The following is an 18,345-nucleotide window of genomic DNA, read 5'->3' as shown; positions in this document are numbered from 1 at the left end:
ATTGTATTGAGTTAAAAGTCTCACTGTATACATCAGGGTTCATTGGAACTGCTATTGCATTACTTCCTACATTTGGCCCATTCTAGGCATTAGTGGAAATTACTTTAGCTGGCAGAGTTGCAGAGAACTGGCACTGCCCTTCTACTACCTATTCATTTGAGCAAAGATTCTGCCTAGGGCCCATTCACACATTTTATTTAATAAAATTGCACTTTAATGAGCCTATAATTAAAGTTGTGAATCTGACATTCACCAAAACATTCTCTGGTGTACAATTTTCCAAGTATTTCAGTGGCAAAGATTGATTCTCTACCAGGGAATGTTTTGATATCAGAGTTACTGCTTTGTAAATAGAGCCCTAGGTGTGCTTTATAATAATTCCTATTTGTCTACATTATATCTATGTACTGCACGTGGAGCATTTCGTTTTCAGTGGATGTTGATTTATTTTTATATTTAAAAAAAAAAATAAACATAAGTGTACAGGGAGTACATTTTCAATATCAACCAACAATCGTTACAGAAAATATCAAAGAACTAGTGGAAAAAAATAAGACTATTACACTTTTTCTATGCTGGCTATCATACCTGCATTGAGCATTTTTGTGCATTACCAATAAAAGGCATATTGAAATCTTTGCTGATGAATGTTCCTTTACCCCTTAGCAGAATGCATAAGTATTTATGTTGAGCTGATGTTTTGTATGCATGTACAGTGTTATAGGAAAATATGAAAACTTGTTTAAGATGCAACAAAAAAATTGCATTGTGTTTAAATATTCACTATTACAAGTACCTTCTGTACAGAATTATTGTTTATACTTTTCCCCATGTTTTCATATCTAATATTTATTGTCTGTCCCTGCAGGTCAGTTTATTAGAGGATGCTGCAACCTGGTAACTACAGCCTAGTGCTTTCCCTGCAGTCCCTGCTGCTGATCTATGACTTATTTGTCAATTCATTCTCTGAATTGCTTCGTTCAGCTCCAGTTATTCAGCTTGTGCTCTTTATGTAAGTCTTAGCCGTCTTTTTAATAAATCATGTAAGTTCTGCAGCTATCATGGTTATCTTCATGTCCTTTTTTCTTTCAGATTGCAGGATGTGGGTATCCTGTTTGCAGCCATCGTCTTGTTTCTTATGCTTTTTAACACCTTTGTCTTCCAAGCCGGTCTCCTAGGCCTCCTGTGTCAGCGATTTCAAGTCACTGTCATTCTGTGCACACTGCACCTGGCGCTCAGTGTGTCATTACATGTGTGGCTCATGGTACGAATCCCCTTATCACATCATAGTTAAAAGCCTTTAATGTATTTGATAAGTGTGATCTATGTATTATGTATTTTCCTTTTAGAACTTACGATGGAATACTGAAAATGCCTTCATTTGGTCTGATGGTCTCCAGGCATTGTTTGTCCTCCAGAGAGTTGGTGAGTCTGTGTGTACAAGTGTTGGAGAGACAGTTTTACTTTTGTAAAGTCACTGTGTGAAGCCCACCATGCCCTACCCCACACTCAGCCCCCCATTGTTTTCATTTTTCATTACTTTAAAACATAACAACCACTTATAAAAAGCCTATTACTTTGGAATTCCCTTGCTGGAGTGATCCAATGTAGAAACTGTATTTGGCAACATTTATAAAAGTTTTTTTTTCTTAGATTTAATTTTACTAGCGTTTTCACAAGTTGTGGTGCAGAATACATGGCAAGCATTGTCCACTTGACTTTAATGAACACTTTTTCAAAATAGGAGCACAATTATATTGCCTACATGTGATTGTATGCTTGTTCCTCCTTATTTATTATGTGTCACTTTAGATCAGTGTTATTTTTTACATGGGAAACCCCTTGAAATAACTTTCGGGTCTTTAGGGAACCCATTCAATAATTACTATATTCACAGCTCACAGTATATTAGTGTGATAGTCGATAAGAAGAATGCTTCCTACACTGCTGGCCCTGGGGAAGAATGTCATCCTTACAGATAGCCAAAATGATAATTGGTGTCACCTAAACTGACCTGAGTCACATATTGCTCATGGAACCCCTAGCAAACCCCGGGGGGAATCCAGGTTGAGAAACACCTCTTTAGACTTTCTGTAAGAAAAGCCCTATTATTTACTAAGTAGTACTTATATTATTTTTGCTTCACAGCTTTGATAAATGAAAGGTGTAGAATGCCTAAGACTTGCCCAAGTTTGTTTTATATATATATATATATATATATATATATATATATATATATATATATAAAACTCTGCCAGTTAGCAGTTAGAATCAGATCAGTGATCAGATTTCCTGCAGCCCTTTTCATACACATGGAAGCTCTTATATTACCAGTAATGAATGACAGTTTGAACCAGCAAAAAGTAAGAGATAAAAGGAAAATATAAGAAAAGTAAGACATTTTCTGCATCTTGTTTGTTGGGTGATTTCTGTGAGGTTAATCGATTCAGTTTAATCTTCCAGAAGTATACCTAAAATAGAAAAAAATCTAGGTCCTTGTTTAATCTCTTTATCCATTCAAGTTAATGTAGGAGATTAATTCCAAATACGTTTCTACTGTGTAACCAAACTGTAACATTACCCATCTGAGTGCCAGAGTCATGTATTTGATGCCAGTTCTCTTTTATCTAATTTTCTAAAAGTCTCCCTCACTCAAGGCTTAATCATACTAGATAGGCTTGAAGTTGGATTGATTTATGGCGTGGCCTGTCTCAGAACACAGGTTGGGAGCCATCAGCCATTCAATAGCCATCATTTTTTCCACAATGGGCAGCTCAGAGTTTAGCACTCTGGCCTTTGCAGCTCTTGGTCCCAGGTTGGAATATTATCCAGGAATTTGCATGGAGTTTGCAGGTTCTCCCGGTGTTTGTGTGGGTTTCCTCCCACATTGCAAAAACATATAGTTAGGTAAATTGTCTATCCTGATGGGTCAACGGTCAACGAACGATCGTAATAAAAGTGAAGGGTAGAGAGCACAGAGGGGTGCCGCTCCATCGTTCTCACCTCTCCATAGAGCAGATCGGTGTTATGTATGTACAGCGTCATTCATGCATCTTTCACTCTTTTCACATTGGAAAGGATCATTTTTATCTTTAGTGTAGGCTGATTACTGTAGGTTTTCTTTGGGCAAGTTGTGATCCTGTTGTTCTTTTTTTCTTACAGTGGCCGTGTTTTATTTCTACTTCTACAAGAGAACAGCTCTGAATCTTGGAGATTCCCGCTTCTATCACGACTCTATCTGGCTTCGCAATGACTTTGCAAGAGTGCAAGGTTGAATCCAAACACCAAGAATAGGACGTCTTTTCTCATCATGTGTTGGTTGCTGGAGTCTTTATATGGATCCTTTATTTATCACAGACACGGAAGACTTCACAACACTTATTTTGTGGAAAATGCGTTGAATAACAGACCAAACCTAATTATAAATCTAATAAGCAGCCAAATCTTATATCACATGCCTGTCACACTGACAGAAGTTGTAGCCATGATTATTATTTTATAGATAAAGGTGCACTTATCATACTCTGTCGACATACAGTTCGTATGGAAATTCACATTCAGCATTAGACCCTCTCCCACCTATACAGTAATATGGATGGTTCCCTCCCATGATGAAAGCCCTGTCCTGCTGTTGTATACACTGCTAGAATAATTAAAATCTGTCTTCATTTGGATATATTACATCCATAGAACTAAAAACTGTCAGCAATAAAAATCAAACCTACCATAAGAGATCTGATAGGCAGGTAGCTGTGGGAAATTCAGGTTTTAGAACATGTTGAATCATCGGGAGCAGAATTATTTTGTATGGGAACAGATGCAGTAGATAGTGGAACTTCATGGTAAAAAATGGAGAGCAGATTGTTTTCTAAATGTAAGTCAAACATTGCTAGTACATTCCCTACATTTTTCTATCTAACATAATCAGTAAGCTAGATCATTATCAAATTAATTGTCAAGGCATGAGATTCCTTACACTTTTGTATGCAATGAATTAGAGTGGTTGGTTTATTGTATCCTTGTTCTTTTAAATGTTCTGTTTGTGACAACTACTTTTGCTACAGTCTGATGAAAGGTTGATTGTGCAGCAGACTATTTGTCAAGTGTCACTTATGGGCTGAGCCACATTCTTACTGATAGTACAGGGAGATCTCAATCTACTCTCTTAAAGTATCCAGCTGTATCATACGAATACTTTTTTATGTGCAAGCAGGTAAGCTGTGAAAGATACCAGACAGGTGTACTGCAGGGCAAGAAGAGGCTGATAGATGGAGAACAAGGTGAAAGATGGAGGAGCTCATCAGTCTACAGATTTTCATTTTAAACTGTATTTGGGGGATGTGAGAAGGAACTGCAGGCAAGGCATTGCTCTGAAATCTCAGGAGTGGTTGGAAAGAAGTGCAGATCCTCTGGCATGTAAAACAGCTAATATTTTTTATTAGTATATTTAACTGTTTGCCTGGAATTTTAGTTTTAACTCCCCAACAGCTTTTAAAATATTTGATGGTGGAGGGATCCTTTATTGGGCATTTCCTGTTTTAAGGAAATTGTCTTTCACTATTGACTCTTCAGTCTGGCCAGGGTTTGCCCTGATTTTTCCTGCAGTGCCCACTGTTGGTGGTGAAATTTTGTATGGAAATACTGAAATACTGCTGGAATTGTATCATTTTAATTCTTTTCACAGGGACTCTCTGCTTTCAACATGAAATCTTCATCTTTAATTATTTTACTGGGTTTTAGGAGCCAGAGCTGTATTGCTCTGGCAAGCCAATAATCTCCGAGCTACACAGACTTGGAAAAACCAATCCGTGAGCTGCCAAACCACCACTTGTCAGCACTTATATGACAGGCTTTCCACTTTATTGATGAAAGTTTCCAAATTATTTAAAGACCCTTGCCTTAAAGTATAAGTTCTTATAAAATGAACATATGTTTCTTCCAGTATTTATAAGCCATTCATATTTGTGTATTTGTGTTTACAAATTGTTTTGTGTAGATATTTCAAATAATTTTCTAGCTACTGCAAATTGTGGTTTTACAGATCAAATTTTTACCATTTTAATAAAAATTTGTAAAAGTCGAACATCTTGTACTGTGTGAAGTTTATGTAGGTATAGAATAGCTTGCGTTAGTAGTTTCTTTTCAGCTAGTATGCCTGGCTTTAAACATAAAAAATTCAGTTTAGACCAATTTTTTAAATGTATTTTGTATTTAATAGTATTCAATACTGGTATTGTATCTGACAATTACAACATGCTGTTATCATTTATATTGCATCATTTTTGTAATAACAATATAGAGAATCAGTGAATAATATTGTGAATAATAATCAATGCTGTGAATTCATTCACAACCAACATGTAGGGCTGTTGAGGATAGGAGCTATTTGTAGCATCTTCCCACAGGCTGAGGTTCATTAGCACATGGAATCAGTAACTGCACCTCAACCTCAATGCCACAACACAGCCCAAGCAGCTGGCCCGACACCCTTGGCACAGACATGATCTACCATTGTCACCGTCAGTAAACCCGCATGCCATGCAGCCATCCCTGCACAGAAAGAACTATTTATAAATCAGTGAATATGACATTCCCCTAAACATTCACTAGTGGAAATCAATCACTGCCATTGAAACATTCCCACCAGGAAATGATCTAAAATGTCCCTATTTTATAAATAGAACCCAAAGTGGCTTCAGATGGACTACGGGTTATCAGCAATACTGAGAGCCAACAAAGGTATAACGATGGCTCAGTGGTTAGCACTGGTTCCCTGGTTCGAATCTCGGCAAGGACACTATCTGCATGGAGTTTGTAGGTTCTCCCTGTGTTTGCATGGGTTTCCTCCAGGTACTCTGGTTTCCTCCCACATTCCAGTAATAATGCAGTAAGGTTAATTGGCTTCCCCCCAAAATTCGACTGTAATAATGACATATGACTATGGTAGGGACATTACATTGTGAACCCCTGTGAGGGACAGCTAGTGACATGACTTTGGACTCGATCATCCTGTCCTGTGTGAAGTTTATGTAGGTATACAATGGCTTGAGTTGGTGGGTTTCTTTTCAGCTAGTATGCCTGGCTTTAAACATAAATATTTTTTAGACCATTTTTTTAAATGTATTTTGTATTTAATAGTTTTAATACTGTTATTGTATCTGACAATTACAACTGCTGTTATCTTCAAGCTGCATTGACCCCTGCAGGCAGGCCGAAGGTTATTTTTTTAAATGGATCTACCTAAAACTATTTTGCTTAGAAAAGGATTATTTATTAATTTTTTTATTACATATAGGATGTCCGTCAGTACTGCTGGGTTTGAACCAGTCGCTGTTGGGCAGTCAATAAGCCTCCGAAACTGGGAGGGGGGTGCCTACCCCTATTTAAAGAGGAACTAAACTCAAAAATACCTAAAACGAAAAAAAAAAAAATGTACTTACCTTTAATCCCACACAGCAATCGGTCCGGAGGTGTCTTTCATCGGGCCTGCGTTGTTCCAGCATCTGTCTCCGACCTGGCGCTCCGGGTGCCACCATTTTCACCTCTTCTTCCAGGTTCTTCTTCCTACATCACCCGACCCAGGCGCAAGATTGGATGACATAGGTTGGAAAAAAAAACTTGCCAATCTTACTGCGCATATATGAGATCGGCAATTTTTTTTCTCTTCCCACGAGATGCATGGGCATGCACAGGAGGAGCGCCCAAGAGCCTCCCGGGATTTTGAGGGTCCTCATGCTATGGCTTCCCTATTAACCGTGGCCGGCGTTAACACTTCCGCCTCCGGGGTAAATAGGGAACGCCCCCTGAAGGGAAATCCATCTCCTTGGCAATTCGTACAGAGGAGAGGGATTTCCCTTCAGGGGGCATTCCTGGTGGATGGCGGAGCCATTAGGGCAGGACTCGAGAGAGAGTCCGGCCTAGTGTGCTCCTGCCCACCCCTGAAATGGCCTAGTTGCAACAAAAGTTTGCTGACCTCTGGCCTAGGCGATGGAGAATTAGGGGGCGGTGTTGCACTTTAAAAACAAACAGAATTTTTACTTAACATAAAAGGGTTGTCTACCCTTTTATATAAAGTGAAATTTCTGAGTTTAGATATGCTTTAAGTGTCAGCGCTATTTAAATACTTTATAAAAGTAATAAAATAAAATAGTATAAAAAAAAATTTGCAATTGTTTGAAATACACAGAGCCTTTATTGTAATTATTTTTATATTTATTTCTCCTTTTACAAACATAGATATCCAGCTTCAGTGTGAAGTCTCCCACAAGGATCTCTGACCCAGGAATACCAGATGGAGAGCTCAGCACACTAAGCCTATCACTAGAGACATGTCAGCGGTATCCAGGAAGTGACGTCATACGCGTCCTTAGAGCAACAAGATGGCGTCCAAAGGTGAGCACATAAACAGAGCGATCTATGAATGGTGATATTTCAGCTGTGAGCGGGATGTCAATGTGTATAACGGATGTCATTTGTGTTCCCTGTGCAGGCAGAAGACGCGGGGTTGTATCCTTTCTGCTGTGTGTGTAAGAGGTGTCACAGGCTGGGGAGTGTTATGTAAGCTGAAGGACTACAAGTCCCAGCATGCTGCCTGACTATCTCTGTCTGTTTGTAACTTTCTTTATATGTTTTCTAAAGGTGGGGAGAACATGGCACAGAAGGACAGAGCTCTATGTTGTCACAATCATAGGACATACAGAAGCAAAGTGCAAATATAAAAAGAGGGGATTTGGTTCGATCATATTATTTTGCTGTCCTTTGGTTAAATTTCCCTTTGTGCCCCAAAGTCAAAAGAATTCTCCTCCTGGATAGGTGACCCCATCAGAAAATTTCTCCTAATCTGTTTTTCTGGGGGCAATTATATATTTCTTCTCACTTTCATGGCGACCACCAAGACGCAGAGAGGATAAATCTCCCCATCCGGGACACGTGCAGCAATAAAAACATACCAGAGGGTGTAACCCTTCCCTAATTCATCCCAGATTAAAATGTATGGCTAGGGATACATTATAAATCCTCGCTGTCAGCTTGTTACTCTGCAATTCAATAAGCAACACACAATTCTATACTATGGGCTGTGTTGGCCGGGCCTTCAGATGAATGAGCTGTGCTAATGTAACATAAAAATGTGAATGTGTTTTTAGGGGGGGAGAAAAGCCCTTAGCCTCTGTTTCCTGTACTACGTCCTGCATGCTCAGTGTTCAAGCCAGAATTTCGGGTGAGAAGAAGCTAGAGGTGGGTGGCAGCCCCAGTATTGTGACCCAGCTCTTCAGTAACCAATCAAAAACCAGCAGGGTGGTGCGCCCAGCTAGAAGGGGCTGGGGTGATCACTGTTGGTTAATTTGAATAAAAAGAGGATAAATATATATGTAATCCTAATCACTGAAATCTCATGCTAAAGCAGAAAACCAAATTTCTTTTTCCTTCCTATTCCCTCTTTTCAAAACTCCAGGGCTGTCCCAGATCGTTTCCTCAATCCAGCTCCTATTCAGGCAGAATGATCCTGACCCAGCTTTTCTTCTTTGGTTTTTAGTTATTTCAATAATGAAGGCTTAAAATCACATGTGGGTGTTATCACAGCGTTTTGCTTTTATGAAGCTATGTACAGCATCCTTCTACCTCCTCCTACCGGCCATGATCTGCTTTAGGCTACGTACACACGTCAGATGATTCTTGTCTGATTATCGCTTCAGGGCTGATAATGGACAAGAATCTGGCGTCCCGCCATCTAATGCAGCGTGTTGTATAATTTCACCATAACATCTTTAGGCTGTGCATGCAGAGCTCAGTGCAGGATGTTTCCAGCATCCCAGCAGTCACTGACTGTCTTCCCAGCCTGGCCAATCAAGAACTTTATTTCTAACATTTAACATTGTAATGCTGATTATGCACAGAGCAAAATGTTTCTATATGATAAATTTAAGACTACAGCCACCCCACCCTGAATGCTCCTAATCTCAGAAGCCGAGCCAGTCAGGCCTGGTTAGTACTTGGATGGGAGAACATAAAAACTCAGGATTGTATGTCAAGAGTCTACATACAATCCGATAAAATTTCTATAAAAGTCTGGGGATTTGAATTGGGAGCTTCCTGTAAAGTCTTTGGCAAAGATTAATTATCCAACTTGGTGTTAAGCACCAATATGGAATCTTCCATCATAATTGTCATACCTTGCATGTTTTACCACTGTTGTTAGCAGATGTTGGAAAAATTTAGTTTGATGAGTATTGGGAGCATAGTAATAGCAGTGAGTCATGTCACTAACTGTCACTCAAAGGGGCTCACAATCTAATGTTCCTACCTCATATGTCTTTATGACAGTATAAGGTCAATTTTTGGGGGTAGTCAATCAACCTAACTGCATATTGTTTTGGCATGTGGGAGGAAACTGGAGTACCCAAAGGAATCCCACACACATATGGGGAGAACCTGCAAACTCCATGCAGATAGTGTCCTGCCTGAGATTCAAACCTGGGACCTAGTGCTGCAAAGACCAGAGTGCTAACCACTGAGCCACCCATGCTACCTCTTTATACCCGCTTTCCTCCAGCACAGACTGAGACTCTCCCATTATATGCCATTCCCTGCATATCCAATATCTCTAGTCTAATATCCAGAATAATAATATTAATTAACAAATTATTTAATAAAAGAACCCACTTACCAGGATTACTTAAGGAAGCCATACTGTGAAATGCGTATGAAAATAGACAACCCTGTGCTTTTAATCTGAAATAACTGTGTAATTTTAAAATTTCATATATGTGAATTATGCCATATCTATATGCTGATTTCTAGCTCAGTTGAGCTCTGTATAGCTTAGGATGCTACAAACATTTACTCAGTAAACCACCAAGTTGCTGTGAAAAGCCATTCGTTCTCCTTTTTCTTTTCATGTCATATACATTTGTTTAGTTGTCATTTTGTGTGTCACACCCGGCACAAGTGTACAAATTTGGTATATCTTTAGTACCTGTGGCAATTTATATATTCTGTCTTAAATTCTCATCATTGTAAAAAGATTTCCTTTACAAGATTAGCTGTCATCCACTCCACTAGAAGTGCTGTTCTTCCTCAATGGATGGTATGATGCCTCCTACTTCCTGATTGAAGTTCTCATATTTATATATAAAGGTAAGGAGCCGTCACATTATTATTAATGAACTCACGCTTTTGTGTTTTGTTTTTTTTTAACTTCTGTATGGAATAATAAATTTAATTTTTAGAAGAGAAAAATCTAACCCATTTGTTCCACTACTAACTTTTATTAGGGAAGGAAGTAGTAAAATAAAAGCCCCTTTTTAAACTACTACTACTAAACTTCACTAATCACAAAAATATAATATCGTATAATGGAGCAGTGAAAAGATGAGCAGTGAGCCAGTACAGATTTCTTTTGAAGTAGAACTAAACATTAATAAATATTACAAACAGGCAGGTTGTTTATTGGAAAAGGTAGCCATGTCCCTTCTGCAATAAAATAAACGTACCTGCTTGTACACTCTCCTCACTTCTGCACCATCACCACCATCTTCCTTCAGTCTTTTTTCATTTTCCATTTTCTGAATGATATAAATATGCAGCTTGGGGGTTTATGGATTCCTGGCATCGGTAGGTATACCCCCATCATACCCAGCATCATACTCTCAGCGGCACCTACATTTCAGAAAAGACTGCAAACAGGCAGGAATATGTTTTATTGCAGAAAGGACTTTGCCTGTTCCATCTGCAATAAACAGCCTCCCTGCTCCTGATAGTTTTTTTAATGTATACTTCCACTTCAAGGGATGCAAAAAAAACATTCCAGGAGGCAATAACTGTGTGTAGTCTACCTTTGCTGATCTTTCCTATTCAAAATGCTGTTTGTCAGGCTGTCATACTGCCGCCTTGGCTTCAGTGCTGCCACAGCTACATACATGGAGCTTGTGTAAGAATAAGAAAGTCTGACAATCATTTCTAGCCTTGTTCAGGTCTGTCACTTAAAATGAATGAGGATAAATAAAACAACAAACATGGCCAGGATCTCAGAAGGAGGCTACAACTGGGGGCTCCTATTGCTAGATACACTTTGTTTATAGTAGGAAGAGCTTTTGCAAGTATGCCCTAATATTAGGGTTAGAGTGATCTAAACTTCTTGCATAGCTGTTTTTTTTAAATATTTGCAAAACTGGAGTTCCATTTTCACTTTTTTACATTGGGCCTGATTAATTAAAACTCTCCAAGGCTGGAGAGGATACACTTTCATCAGTGAAGCTGGGTGATCCCGCAAATCTGAAATGGATCTGGCCCAGGATTGAAAACATTTGCTAACAGCAAATGACTTTAAAAAATCCATTCCATGTTTGCTGGATCACCCAGCTTCACTAATGAAAGTGTATCCTCTCCAGCCTTGGAGAGCTTTAATAAATCAGGTCTGGTACTTTTTAGTCTTTATTCCCACCATTACCTGCATTATTATTTAGTGGTTTGACAGCTCTAACCATTTATTTTTCTTCTCCCATCCCAGGGCTTATTTTACCTTACCCCACCTCTAACATCATACTGGAAGTGGTGATTCTTTTTCTCTATCTTGGAGTTGAAGTTACACGGTTGTATCTTGGTGAGTAGCTGAACCACTTGGGTTGTTTCTCATTATATATTCACTGGCACAATAGTACTTCATTGAACAACTTTGAACCTATCATTCTGTTTCATCATATGATCTGTGGGAAGGTATATGTCTGTCCCTAACTTTTTGTTTTTTGTAAGTTTTGTATCGAGCAGGGAAAGGTTTTTAAAACATCAGTCAGGTTATTGCTTGCTGTCTGTACATTTCAGGGATGTTTGCCTCCACTTCCTGTCCTAAAGATACATCAGGAAATTTCCAAAATAAAAATAATCTTCATCTCATGTATTCGTTCTGGGAACAGGTGTCCTTATTGCACCCTTACCTATTGCTCTGATGGCAACTGATAGTTTATTATAATAACTGATAATTACTTTTCCCCTTACTTTTTGTCTTAGTAACAACGATTACCATCAGAGCAAAAAACAGGGCCATAGACAGAAAAAAAAGAGGATTTTTAATAAAGCAGTGATTATGACATTAACCAATCTCCAGGTAAATCTTCCAGGTGCATGTGTTTTAAACTACAGGGATAGGTTAAAGCCACATTCACATGCATTTTAATTTCAGAATTCCAAACATGTTACAATTACAGGTCAAGTTGTTTTTTTTTTTACTGTAAATGAATAAATATGTGCTTAAAAGTTCTATTTATTATCAGCAATATACTTAGTTCTGGGGTGAAGTTTGCTCATGGGTCCTCAAAGCTGCTTTATGAGACAAGCTGAAATTAGTCTGCTTTTTTTTGCTTTCCCTGGTTAATCCTTCGACCCCCTGTATCAACATGCTAATGAAATATGTACATGCTATATTTTATACCCACTGATATCATTGTGTCATGTTGGTCAAAACAGGAACAGTAAATCTTATGAATTCACACACCTGCACCAAGTCAGCCCAGGTTAATGCTACAACAGGCACTGGAGACTGGGAGCAGAGATGCTATAAAGTCCCAGGAGCCAATGGCAGGATTAAGCCAGGGACTAATCTCTTCTAAAATGCTGTTGACAGCCTCAGATTGTGCAGGGGATGCGGAGTTAGTACATCTGGGGCTGCATGGCTAAAGGGAAGCAAGGGGTGCTCCTATATCCTCATTCTCCTTGCTTCTGCGTATGAAATTGCTTGACAGAATAAACTGTGTGGGATTCTGCGGTGGAACACAACACGACATTGCCGGCCCGGTAACAGGTCACCGTGTCTCTACCTTCAATGAGACCTACCAGTCCTACCAGGCAGATCATGGCTAGTGGAAGGGACTGGTAGGGTGCTGTATATAGCTTCCGAAGGAAACAGGAAGTTGTTGTAATACTCACAAGAGATGCTGAGTCTCAAATCTTGAAAGAACTGAATCCAACAAAAGAAAAGGGGTGTTCCAGGTACAATAGGGCTGGGGGGGGAAAGGGCTAGATGATACTGGGTGTCCTACAGCCAGTTCTATCTCACTTGGTGATTCTAATGCACATTGTGAAAAAACATATAGTATGTAGTGAGAGCAGGCAAAGCAATTATAGTACAGAGGAGAAGCCACTACAGCAGGGTAAGACTGGTAAGAATAAAGTTCAGCTTTAAAGATGTGCCTTGAATTAGGATCCATCTAGCAATGTAAATGAATGGATGGTGGATCAACTTTTGTTTGCAAAAGCACCACAGGAGCTGAGAATTCCTTATGTGAAGTTTCGACTGAGAGAGAGCAAAACTTCTCTCTACATTGAAGAGACCCAGTTTACCGGGTCCTTCAGTACATACACATCCAAAAGCCCAGAGACTTTAGCAGGACGCTACCATATCAGCAGCCTCAGAGCTGTCACTCTATTCTATAGTATTGCCCTTCACTTCTTCCTTGGTAGCTTCCTAAAAGTGATTTTTTTCATTAGAACACCGGATAGGGAATCCCCCTCCTCCGCAGTGTCTTGGGAGGAAGGGGATCCCCCATCAGAGATCTCCCCGCGGCAGCCGAAGGGAGCCACAACAAGGAGGCTGAAGAGCCGCAGGTTGCAGACCCCTGTCCTAGGGACTATGTGGTGATGAGGCTTAGAAGAGGAAAGAGCTGTGTTATGCAGGGTGATAGTGGGCCGTGCTAGGGAACTGAGTCTTCCTCAAGAAGTCAAATGTTCCAGCAGGTTTAAATGCACATAGCAAGTAAATAAAAAAAAAAACATTAACTAAAGAAAAACATCTCAAGTAAGCATTTAAAACACCCTTTTCCATGTGATTTCACCCATTTATTTAAACCTGGTGACAGGGTCTCTTCATCAGTATATTTTTGTACAATTCAGCTGTAAGCAATATCTGTATTTTACATTATACAGTTTGTACAATATCACAGGACAAGATACTAAACACTCTTTGTAGGATTCTGTCAGACATAATGCTTGCTGATTCATGTGCATTTGATGTTAGACAGGAAAGGTGACCAGGAAAGCCACAGAACAATAGAAAATATAAATAATAAATGATTTTCCCAATGTGAGGATTCATTAAAATGTAATAATATATCAGAGCTGTGACCTAAAGTCATTCTAGATCTCATTGTGAAATCTTCCTGGATATTTGTACCTGGTGAGCCATTATTAATTCATTCTACTTTCACATAGGGGAGTCTACACTGATGACAACAAAATATATAAAGTGCAGTCATTCAAAGAATAATGGGACTTTCTTGAAATACTGTATATATTTTAAAATAAACCAAGGTACTTATTTTTACCTGAAAATACAGAACATTGCTTTGATTCAAGTATAAACCAAGGGCACAAAATACGGCTGTTACTGGTAACATTCCAAACCATAATCAATAGAAATGGCAATAACAATAAGTAAATAGACAGTATTTTTAAAACATTTATTTAAAGGGGTAAAACGATTAACATTTCAAGGGCTCAACATGTATAGCTTTTTTCTCTCTTTTTATAGGTAAGTATTTTGTTCTTTTGAGTTGGTTATGACTTGCTATGAAATTTTTTTTGTGCATTATTGTTGGGCACCAGTAGATGGAGCTGTGTCTTCATGTGTACTGTCTTCTTATACCAACTTCTTGTATGAGTTTGTTACAAACTTTACATAGGGACACTTGCCATTTACTAGTGTGACCTGAATAAAAGATAGAAGATTTTTTATCTAATAAGACTCATTGTGTGCCATAAAAATGTTATCATTGCTGTTTTATTCTACAGGCCCCCTTTTTTTTTTTTTGGGGGGGGGGGGGGGGACATGGTTAATAGTCAAATATTTACAGTATACCTACAAGTGATTGGGCATCCAACTTGCTACCTTTAGCTCTGCAATCAGTAAAGTTCCTGCACACTGATGCTTGGAGTGTCCTAACATAACAGTTTGACCTCTGCAGGGAGACCACTGTTTCTGTACAGAAAGCAAGGTTTCAACTTTGCAACATGCTGGCAGGGGGCAGACTTTTTTTTACTCAAGCTGTGATTGCCTTCCAAAGAAAATGAAAGAAAAAAAACTTTGCACATGGTTTGTATTTAGCTGATTCAAACTAAAATTAAATTTACCTTAAAAGTTTATCATTTTGGGGTATGTACACTAAGATAATTGCAAGTAGTAGAAGGGTATACCGTATAAAAATACCTTGCTGCATATATGCCTGCATTTTAGGTAGTGCAAAACATTGTTCTTTTTCTCAATTATTCAATTTCCAAAATGTCATTATTTTGTTCTCCAGGATGTCGTGGAAACCAGTGTGAGCGGAAGTTCCCTCTTGCAGTCAGCGTGGGTCTAACCATTCCAGCGGGATTGCTATCTCTGTATTTCCTGTTTCTTCAGACCTATGCACTGCGGTTGGAGACCGTGCTGAGCTGTATTCTTCTTCTCTTCTATGCATTAGAAGCCATACTAGGCTGTGCTGCACTGATAACATTCAGCAGGTAATCACAACTAATGTAATTCTGTCTCTTACTTGGATCTGTCAGCTTTGTGTATTAAGCTTTGTGTCCAGGACTGAAAGTTTTTGTTAGACATTTTCTAACAAAAAGCAAATGACTTTTAAGAAATCCATTCCAGGTTTGCTGGATCACCCAGCTTCAGTGATGAAAGTGTGACCGCTCCAAGTTTGGATAAATAAATCGGGTCTATTGTAGAAATCCATATAGAATCGTTTGGATCCACTTGCCACCATGTCCATCACAAATCAAAATACAAGGGTAGTAAAAGAAAGCGGACCACACTCCGAATCTCATTTTTTTAAAAAACTTTTATTCCATTTATGTAGAACATTAGTAGAATAATCATTTTGGATGCAGTGTATGTCACTACTGTTCATATAGATAGGGTGTTTATATTCATATGGATGGAATAAATAAGAATATGCAAAGAGCGACCGGCATTCACATATTACCCCTGTGTTTTATTAAGGTTTGTATCATGGTGAAGATATTTTTCCCGGTAGCAAACCCCCTCACTATCACCCCCATTTATTCACTATAATTAGCTGTAAGTTACCTGTAAGTTAAATGACTCAACCATGGACACGGTTCAGGCCAATAGATACTGGCTAGAGCAAAACTGGGATCAGACCAAGGAAAAAAAAGGAAATGTGCGCTAGAAGTGAATATAAATTGGTTTCATGTACTCTTAAAAAATAAATGTGTGCAGAGGAGAGTATAAAAATAAATATTAAAGATAAGCAGATCAAATAAAGAAAAAAAAGAGTGAGCTTTTAAATTTTAAAATGATAGAATAAGATTGCCATAAATCTGTATTATACTATGGTGGGGACATTAGATTGTGAGCCCTTTGAGGGACAGATACCGTGTTTCCCCGAAAATAAGACCTACCCCGAAAATAAGACCTAGCACTTTTCCCCCAACCTGCCCTAATATAAGACGACCTACCCCGAAAATAAGACCTAGTAGAAAAAGAAAAAAAAAAAATACTCACCGAGCGGGAGACAGCGGGCGTACACACTCCGGAGCCGCTGCTTGCCTTGTAGTTCCGGCTCCTGTCACAGGCGGAGTGATATTACATGCACTTCGCCTGTCAGAAGCCAGGAACTCGGCTCGCGTCTTCTGATAAGGTAAGTTTTTTTTTTTATTTTAACCAGCACAATTACGGTATAAAGAAAAAAAAAAAATGTGAGCAATCATTGCCCCAGCCACATTTTGTGCTGATTTTAGGTTTGTAAGGACAAGCTGGCTGATTTAATACAGTAACAGTGCAAGAAGAGAAATGCTGAATTCAGTAACCAATACCGGTAGCAATGAATCAATGAAGAGTTTAATTTACAATTGGGTCACCATATAAAACTCTCAAATGCACAGAAAAATAAAAAAAATAAAAATGTGAGCAATCATTGCCCCGGCCACATCCACTGAGTGCTGATTTTACACAGATCCACAGATGCTGTACAGTGCACCTGTGGGTTACCGTATCTTTTCTGGTGCACTGTGCTGCATCTGTGGATCAGTGTTAAAGCACCTTAATACGTTAACCACTTCAAAATGTGCCTTTTTTTATGACCATATTCATACATGAATATGGTAAGTGTTTTTTTTCATTAAAAAAGTATATAAGACCTACCCTGAAAATAAGACCTAGTGTGTTTTTGGAAGCCCAAAAAAATATAAGACAGTGTCTTATTTTCGGGGAAACACGGTAGTGACATGACTATGAACAGCACTGCCTAATTTGTCGGTGTTTTATATAAATATATATATATATATATTTACATATGATATTATATAGGATAATTGTATATGACTATACATATATATATATATATAGAAACACACTAATCATAATCCATTTTAGTGTTGGTTAGAGTTAGAAACCAATGGAAAGCTAGGAATACAACTATGCACTAAATAAACCGACATGGGTTCTAATCCTACCTTTCTCTTCTAAATCCTGTTTTTTCCCCCATTCTATCTTTACCTAAAAAGAATAAACAATACCAAGTTTTGTCTAGTTTTTACATTTCTGTCTACTTTAAATAACAGATTGCTTTTCCCCTCCTTGCAGAGAACCATCATATTGAGTATTACCAGACCTAGACCAAGATGAGTCTCCTGGACATCTGAATGTCCCATCTCTGTTTGCTGTGCAAATCACTGAAGCCTCAGGCTTCCATCTGGGCCGCCATTCAGTATTACGTGTTTCCTCACTGACTTGATGTAGTCACTGAATGGAGCCTTTCTGTTTATTGGAGGGGGGGGGGGTGGTTGTGTGTTGTGCATTTGATTGTGAATATTCCATTGTGAAATTTGACAGAAATAAAACTGTCATTTTTTTTTAGAAAGATGAATTTGTATTTATTATTATTATTTTCAAACATAATATTTCTTCTCAAGCACACACACAAAAATCTATTTTAGGTTGTTAGAAATAAAACCTCATTGGAGGTTTGTCAATGCTGCAAATTATTGAATGTATAATTGCTAAAAATCTAGAAACATGGATTGGGAATAATCATTTATTCTTACGGACTTCATCCAGAACCAGTACATAGTTTTACACAGATTTCAGCAGAACTGATATCACCAATGGAAGATTTCACCAATTTTCTTATTCTAGTGACAACTCAAAATCTTTAGTTCCAGTATCACTTTCAGCCCCAGTGGTTACCATGACAGAAATGTGCTCCTAAGGGTGTTATTTATTTACTTTCTAGGTGGGAAAAATGTCTACCTTATTGTAGTTATTTAAATAAAGGAGGCCTGATTTTACAATATTACAATACAATAAAATACAATATTACAATAGTACCAACATTTGTTTCATAAAAA

The 18,345-nt window shown here is 38.4% G+C and overlaps 2 protein-coding genes across 2 annotated transcripts; both read left to right on the top strand.

Moving 5' to 3' along the window:
- Positions 1 to 760: 760 nt before the first annotated feature.
- On the top strand, positions 761 to 5,083 carry TMEM138 (transmembrane protein 138). The gene is made up of 4 exons (XM_072421793.1): positions 761 to 1,012; positions 1,093 to 1,264; positions 1,350 to 1,425; positions 3,163 to 5,083. Exons 1-4 carry the CDS (start codon positions 885 to 887, stop codon positions 3,273 to 3,275), a joined length of 489 nt encoding a protein of 162 aa, XP_072277894.1. The 5' UTR covers positions 761 to 884; the 3' UTR covers positions 3,276 to 5,083.
- Positions 5,084 to 7,273: 2,190 nt separating this feature from the next.
- Positions 7,274 to 17,858, top strand: TMEM216 (transmembrane protein 216). The gene is made up of 6 exons (XM_072421792.1): positions 7,274 to 7,392; positions 7,490 to 7,506; positions 10,041 to 10,134; positions 11,507 to 11,599; positions 15,288 to 15,489; positions 17,582 to 17,858. The coding sequence occupies exons 1-6, from the start codon at positions 7,380 to 7,382 to the stop codon at positions 17,595 to 17,597; spliced, it is 435 nt and encodes a 144-aa protein (XP_072277893.1). The 5' UTR covers positions 7,274 to 7,379; the 3' UTR covers positions 17,598 to 17,858.
- Positions 17,859 to 18,345: the final 487 nt, after the last annotated feature.

The sequence above is a fragment of the Pyxicephalus adspersus genome, chromosome 9 (genome assembly GCF_032062135.1).
Source record: "Pyxicephalus adspersus chromosome 9, UCB_Pads_2.0, whole genome shotgun sequence".
NCBI classification, from domain to species: domain Eukaryota; kingdom Metazoa; phylum Chordata; class Amphibia; order Anura; family Pyxicephalidae; genus Pyxicephalus; species Pyxicephalus adspersus.
The sequence above is the reverse complement of the archived record's forward strand: the minus strand, read 5'-3'. Positions and strand labels throughout refer to the sequence as shown.

Bases quoted from the DNA above. Each gene is read 5' to 3' on its own strand.
- TMEM138 (XM_072421793.1), top strand. From the start codon at position 885: ATGCTGCAACCTGGTAACTACAGCCTAGTGCTTTCCCTGCAGTCCCTG. The intron at 1,013-1,092 runs GTAAGTCTTAGC...TTTTTCTTTCAG, and splicing joins ATTCAGCTTGTGCTCTTTAT to ATTGCAGGATGTGGGTATCC. The intron at 1,426-3,162 runs GTGAGTCTGTGT...TTTTTCTTACAG, and splicing joins GTTTGTCCTCCAGAGAGTTG to TGGCCGTGTTTTATTTCTAC.
- TMEM216 (XM_072421792.1), top strand. The intron at 10,135-11,506 runs GTAAGGAGCCGT...CTCCCATCCCAG, and splicing joins TCTCATATTTATATATAAAG to GGCTTATTTTACCTTACCCC. The intron at 11,600-15,287 runs GTGAGTAGCTGA...TTTGTTCTCCAG, and splicing joins AGTTACACGGTTGTATCTTG to GATGTCGTGGAAACCAGTGT.